Here is a 7500-nt window from a genome sequence, read left to right as displayed (position 1 = left end):
CTGTATATACCAAGGATTGAACGTACACTTGTCAATGGCGGTGGGTTGGTGAGATGTAAATTTTTTTTAATGGTAAAAACCCCCAAAATAAATGCAAAACATTAGAATAATAGTTCAAAAAGGAAAAAATCCAGGCAACTCCAGGTGGAAAAAGAGGAAGTCCGTTAAAAAGCCTTTATTGTAATAGGGCTAACACATGATTAAAAAAGCCAACATGTTTCGACCGCACTGGTCTTCATCAGGGCTTTGTCATCAGGACAAGGAGCCAGGCCTCACCTATAAGGTGACACAAGGGTCATGTGACCCCAAAGTAAACACCCACCACCCTTCCCAATGCATACTTGAACACCTACTACATACTAGACCATCACAACTATGATATTAAAAAGAAACATAAGCAATAGAAAAAAATGTGCAGTAGAAAAAATATATAGAGTAGGAAGCACATCACGAGTCCATTACTTATACATTATATAAAGTATATTATAAAAAACAAGTGAAGTCAATATCCTCGTTTAACCCAGGATGTTCCATGGCCTCTAGGTGATGGATCCAGAAAGTTTCTCTCTGATTTAGTTTTTTTAATCTGTCACCACCCCTCACTAGCGGTTTCACATGTTCCACGCCTTGTATCCTGAGAAGTGTGTCATTACTGTTATGACATTCGCTGAAATGTCTGGCCATCGGGTAGTCGCTGTTCCCAATTCTAATGGCGTATTTGTGCTCAGCCAAACGGTCCCTCAGCCGCCGTTTCGTGCGCCCAATGTAAAAAAAGCCTTCAGCACATGGGCAGGTTAGTCTATAAATAACAAAGGTAGTGTTGCAATTAATGAAGTCCCTTTGTTTATATGACTTGTTAGTTTTTACGTCAACGAATTCCTTTGCTTGGGTGACATTAGCGCAGTGTGGGCAGTGCATGCACTTATAGGTACCTATGGGTCTCGTTAACCAAGTCTGGCTCTTCTGCGCTTTGAGGTGTGACTGCATGAGTTTATCCCTAAGGGATGGTGCACGCTTAAATGACGCATGTAATCCGTTTTATGAGTGTATCACGTGGTACGGGCGTTACATTGATGACGCGTGTATGGTCTTTAATGGCTCTGAAGCTCAACTACTCGACTTTCATAGATATGTGAATTCTATCAATCCCAATATACGCTTGACTCTAGAGTATTCCCTCACCAGCATTAACTTCTTGGATGTAACCATCTACAAGGACTCAGAGGGTAAACTCCATACGACTCTGTTTAGAAAAACTACTTCTCGTAACACCATCCTCAGAGCTGACTCTTTCCATCCCCCACATCTCATAAATAATATCCCGTACGGTCAATTTCAGCGCTTGAGGCGCATCTGTGACAATGACAGTGATTTTGTGTCCCAGGCTGATTCGATGACACGGAGATTCAAGGAGAGGGCGTACCCCTCTGACGTCGTTGAGCAAGCATATACCAAGGCGCGCTCCATCCCACGCAATACCTTACTTATCAAGAATAGGCAGCGTCGCCGAGAACAATCACGTCCGTACTTCGTCACGACCTACAGCACTCTATCGCCACGCATCAGACGCGTTATCACAAAAAATTGGTCTATAATTCAAAGCGATGCCCAACTACGAGGTGTGTTCCCTGAACCCCCAGTGCTGTCATTTAAGCGTGCACCATCCCTTAGGGATAAACTCATGCAGTCACACCTCAAAGCGCAGAAGAGCCAGACTTGGTTAACGAGACCCATAGGTACCTATAAGTGCATGCACTGCCCACACTGCGCTAATGTCACCCAAGCAAAGGAATTCGTTGACGTAAAAACTAACAAGTCATATAAACAAAGGGACTTCATTAATTGCAACACTACCTTTGTTATTTATAGACTAACCTGCCCATGTGCTGAAGGCTTTTTTTACATTGGGCGCACGAAACGGCGGCTGAGGGACCGTTTGGCTGAGCACAAATACGCCATTAGAATTGGGAACAGCGACTACCCGATGGCCAGACATTTCAGCGAATGTCATAACAGTAATGACACACTTCTCAGGATACAAGGCGTGGAACATGTGAAACCGCTAGTGAGGGGTGGTGACAGATTAAAAAAACTAAATCAGAGAGAAACTTTCTGGATCCATCACCTAGAGGCCATGGAACATCCTGGGTTAAACGAGGATATTGACTTCACTTGTTTTTTATAATATACTTTATATAATGTATAAGTAATGGACTCGTGATGTGCTTCCTACTCTATATATTTTTTCTACTGCACATTTTTTTCTATTGCTTATGTTTCTTTTTAATATCATAGTTGTGATGGTCTAGTATGTAGTAGGTGTTCAAGTATGCATTGGGAAGGGTGGTGGGTGTTTACTTTGGGGTCACATGACCCTTGTGTCACCTTATAGGTGAGGCCTGGCTCCTTGTCCTGATGACAAAGCCCTGATGAAGACCAGTGCGGTCGAAACATGTTGGCTTTTTTAATCATGTGTTAGCCCTATTACAATAAAGGCTTTTTAACGGACTTCCTCTTTTTCCACCTGGAGTTGCCTGGATTTTTTCCTTTTTGAATTGAACTGATCCCCTTCATCCAAGAGCACCCAACAAATACTTTAAGAAGATACTGCGACTTGTTTGAGCTACCAGCCATTTTGTGTTTTTATTAGAATAATAGTTTTGAAGCAAAACTAAACTAATCTTTTGTGATAATTAAGTTATTGTTTGAGAACATTAGCTTCAAGAAGTGCAGTGCATGATGGGTACGCAATCTAGGCCTTTTGAGGGAGGAAACCAACGCACACCAGAGGTTTCGAGGTGCAGGTAGCGGGTGCAGGATCAATTTGGTAGAAGAAGGTACCGCACACTCTTGTCCATCGTGTTGCAATTTATTGACAAACAACGTTTCGGCCCGTATGGCCTTTCTCAAGTTTTACAAAAGCAAAGTGAAGACACCCCTTATAAATTGTCCTCTGGTTTGTGATTGGCTGACAGCAGCCGGTTAATCAGTTCAGTGACACCTGCCAGACAAGGTGAAATCTCATCTTGATTACAGTATGTTTTCTTTACAAATTGGCAGTAATGTCAAAAAGAGGTAAGACAATTTATAAAAATTAAAAGAAAAACAAATACACACACGCAATCTAGGCCAACAGACAACCTACCCAGCTCTGAGCCTACGTTCTTAGCTCCTCCCCTCACTCGTGAAATTTAGATGCTATCCAAACAATTTGCCATGTACGTAACAACAGAAATATTATCATTGCTGCATTGGCCATGCATTGCATTTCTGACTAAGGGCGTACCCATCATGCACTGCACTTCTTGGAGCTAAGTTTCTCAAACATTAACTTATTTATCACAAAGGAATAGCTTAGTTTCGCTTCCAAACTATTACTCATCGTTATATTCTGCATTTATTGTAGGGTTTTTACAATTAAAACTAATTGGTGTATGAAAAAATGACATCTCACCACCCACCGTCATTGAGAAGTTTACGCCCAATCCTTGCTATATAATGCTTCCAATTACTCATCCATATACTCAGTTGAAGAAGTGTGATTTACATATCCAAGGAGACTAATGCAAAATCCAAAATGTTCTTACACTTTGCTTCCCGGGGGGGGGGCTGAGTGGGTGATAGAGGTGGGGCCCTAGGTAGTGCGGGGGCCCTAAGCCATCTGGGCTGAGCAATGCATCACTTTAGAATAGGGACCCTTATTCCACATCTGTTTTCACACTGTTCGGGGTTTGTTCACACAGTGTACCAGGAGCTTATACACATTGTATTCTGGCCCTTACTGCTTACTCATAAATAGAAATCTAGGTCTACTAGGTCCTTACTAAGGTTATATTGGTAATACATCCCTTATTGTGCATGAACAAGACATTTGCGAATAAATGTCTAACAACTGTCTGATTTTGCTTAGTACATGCCTTACAAGTTACTTACTAAGGCATTAATATTGTATGTATTAGTGCTAATATATGTATCCCTAAAATAAAGTGTTACCGTGATTTCATATACTTAAACAGGTCTGACTCCATAACCCCATCTACAGTACTGGAATATTATTTCTTATTCTATTTCACATAGTAAGGAGAGATAAGAAAAAGAAAAAGAACCCCTGGAGTCAATAAGACACATTGACCAATAATATTCTACAGCCCCAACAGCTGAGTCATATATAAAGAAAGGGTTGCACTGATAACCCAATATGACCTATTGTCAACAGCAAGAACAGGAAAACACCAGCTTTCATTAAAATTATTATGAATACAGAGAGCAGGTCGTCTTCTGGCTTACCACCATGAATATAAATCTGCATCTCACTTACTGTAATATGTAATATATCACAATCATTGACCGTAGACTCAACAGAGACTCAACGTTTTTAGAGATTTCTATTCCAAACTATACCCCCTGCCCCCATCTCGAGCCCCTGCCCCCCAAAATGTCTGTACACGCCACTGGAAGTCACTGGAAGTTAGGAAATCACAATCACCCTCTGCTACAGTCGTCACGGGAGAGACCAGCCAGGCGGTCCCTACTTACAAATATCTGGGTGTTGTGCTTGACAGTAAGCTGAAGTGGGACTCATGGACGGACGTACTACATACTAAGACACAGCAGAGAATGTACTTTTTGAAGAAAATGCTTGCTTTTAATGTCGACAAACGGATGATCCATATGTTTTATACTTCTTTTATTGAAAGTGTTTTAACCTTTTGTATTATTTGTTGGTTCGGAAATGTCACTGAGGCACAAAAAAATGTGGTAAGGAGGACAGTTTCCACGGCTAGTAAGCTACTTGGTATAACCCTACCAAGTATGGAGAGTGTTTACATGGAGAGGATTGCTAAAAAGGCCGATGTCATCATTGCTCATTACACTCATCCACTGTCCTCCTCCTTCCAATTCCTGCCCTCTGGACGTCGTTTTCGTCCCCCCCTCCTGTCCAAAAATAGGTCAAAGTTCTCTTTTATTCCCCAAGCGATAAAAGCACTAAATGAGGTCAAGTAGTATGCAGCCACCCAATGTGTGCTAGTGTGAATACCAATTTCTGTGTTCTGTGTTCTATGTCTGCTATATGTCTCACTGTGTCTTATGTGTATTGTGCCAGCGAGTGAAATGCAAGAACAATTGCCCCACGGGGACAAATAAAGCTCTAACTAACTAACTAACTGGTCTGAGCTGTCCTCTGACCTGTGAGGACGATGGCGGTCATGGCCATGACGCGGTGGAAGTCGATGGCGGCGTCGAAGGGCACGTAGCGGTTGAGGAAGGTCTCGCGGCAGCGCGTGATGAGGTTGCGGCACACGGTCAGCAGCATGTAGGGAAAGAGGAAGGAGATGGCGGCCGCAGAGCCGCGCGACACCACCACACCCACCGCCGACACCTCGGGCACGCCCGACGACACCGCCTGCAGGCTGTAGTCTATAGAGGGAGAGGAGGAGGGAATATACAGTATTACATTTCAGGACCGACTTACATCACAAGTCTGCAGTTTGTAGTCTAATATATATACCTTACAATATATACCTTACATTTCAAGACCGATTTACATGTGAAGTCTGCAGTTTGTAGTCTAGCCCTATACTGCACGGTGTTGCCATATGGCAACATACCATTCTTTTGGCATTTCCTGGTATTTAAATATAAATAATAGACACTGATTGGTTTTCATATTGAAACTGTGGCCTTGTTTAATCCAATTACGTGGTTTGTTGACATCACATGACACCACACACTGCCCCAGGCTTGCTCTTTCCCTCACTGTATATGAGAAGGTGTCCTTGACAGATTGCTCTAGCATTGGCCAAGATCTTTCACACTTTTTGCAATATTTACAACATTTAAAAAAATATTGGGATGATCTATAGTTAGTCATGATCTGTTTTCACCATTTGTTTTGTTTTCAACTAAAATCATTTCCGTTTTATGTTGAAAAATAGGTATGTTGCCATACGGCAACATTGTGCGGTAATGGAACAAGACGGTCAATAGGAAAAGTGTATTGATACAATTAACCAATTCTAATTGATTGATTAATTGATTTATTAATTGATTTAATTATTGATAACTGATAATATGTATTATTAGTGTAAATGGCTGTCCATAAAGAACATTAAAAATGTTATAATAGGTGTACAGAACTGTTTTATGAGCTTTCACTCTGAGTACATGCAGAAAAGCGAACAAGGCCTATGCAGCCTCCCCAGACTGCCAGAGGTATACCACAAAAATCCCCAAACCCCAGATTAGAGCATAAAGCTACTGTCATCTTGACCATTTGAAGCCTCCAAAATGTTTTGACTTCATGTGTCTGTTATAATTAGGCTAATTAGCACACAACGTTTGTGCAAATCTGTCAACCCGATCAAAAATTATTGTACAAAGTCAACCATTTTGAAAGTCAGCTATTTTAAAAGCATAATCTCCACATTTCAAACAGCTCATAAACCAATTATATTATTAACACACAAGATTTACTGCAAATCCAAGCACCCATTGAAAAGTTGTGGCGTAAACAAAAGGTAGGCCGTCCCAAAAGATTGCCAACTTCAAAGTCAGCCATCTTGAAAGTCAGCTATCTTGAAAGCACTGGCCTCACAATTTTACATGGCTTATTTACTTATTATAGAGTGTTATCACACAAGGTTTAGTGTAAATCCAAGCATCCATTCAAATGTTATGACAAATAAGCGATCGTTTATGTTGAAAGATGCCTGGCTCGCAAATCGCCATCTTGAATGTCGGCCATCTTGAAAGTGTTGGCTTCCAAAATTAAATCAGTTCATGTTCATATTATAGACAGTTACCATATACATTTTTGTGCAAATCTATGGACAAATATTGTGTTAACACCAAATATATTCATTGGTGGTTGGTCAACGTAGTACCACTGAAATACTGTTTTTCTGGGATATAATAAACAGTATTCACTTAGTCTCTCAGTGGCAAAAATGTGTTAAATAACTCCCTTGAACTTGTGGGTAAACTTTAAATGTTTTTTCTGAGATAAAAACAATTATATTTCTATAAATAATCCATAATGTTGAATGACCCTTGTTTGGTCTTGGAGGGAAAATGTACACTGGATCCTTTCCATAACTGCACAATGTTGCCATATGGCAACAAACCTAAAAGTACCCCCCAAAAAACTTTTTTTTTGAAAAAAAATTGCAAATATGTCTTAAGAAGTCCATTTTATGTGAGAAAAACCACAGTAAGATTTTTTTCCATGATGGATAATAATGTATGCAGTATAGGGCTAGACAAGGAGGGAATATAAACCTTGCATTTCTTTTTAAGACCGATTTACATCACAAGTCATGTGCAGCCTGCATTTTGTAGTCTAAACAGGGATAGAATTCACTCTGATTTGGAAATATACCTTACATCTCAAAACTTAGATGCTGTATAAACTGCAAGTCATGTATGGATTAAAGGTTCACGTCTTGTCATGTAAAGTGTGTGCGTGTGTGTGTGTGTGTGTGTGTGTGTGTGTGTGTGTGC

General features: G+C 40.6%; 1 protein-coding gene across 1 annotated transcript in view; it reads right to left on the bottom strand.

Annotated features, from left to right (window-relative positions):
• duox (dual oxidase) overlaps positions 1–7500 on the bottom strand; it is a 47642-nt gene that overhangs the window by 13799 nt on the left and 26343 nt on the right. The window contains exon 25 of the mRNA XM_063197797.1: positions 5188–5418. Coding sequence (XP_063053867.1) covers positions 5188–5418 — 231 coding nt within the window. The remainder of the gene's footprint in view (positions 1–5187; positions 5419–7500) is intronic.

The sequence above is a fragment of the Engraulis encrasicolus genome, chromosome 4 (assembly GCF_034702125.1).
Source record: "Engraulis encrasicolus isolate BLACKSEA-1 chromosome 4, IST_EnEncr_1.0, whole genome shotgun sequence".
In the NCBI taxonomy this organism is placed as follows: domain Eukaryota; kingdom Metazoa; phylum Chordata; class Actinopteri; order Clupeiformes; family Engraulidae; genus Engraulis; species Engraulis encrasicolus.
Note: the sequence above shows the minus strand (reverse complement) of the source record. Positions and strands in the feature narration are given on the sequence as shown.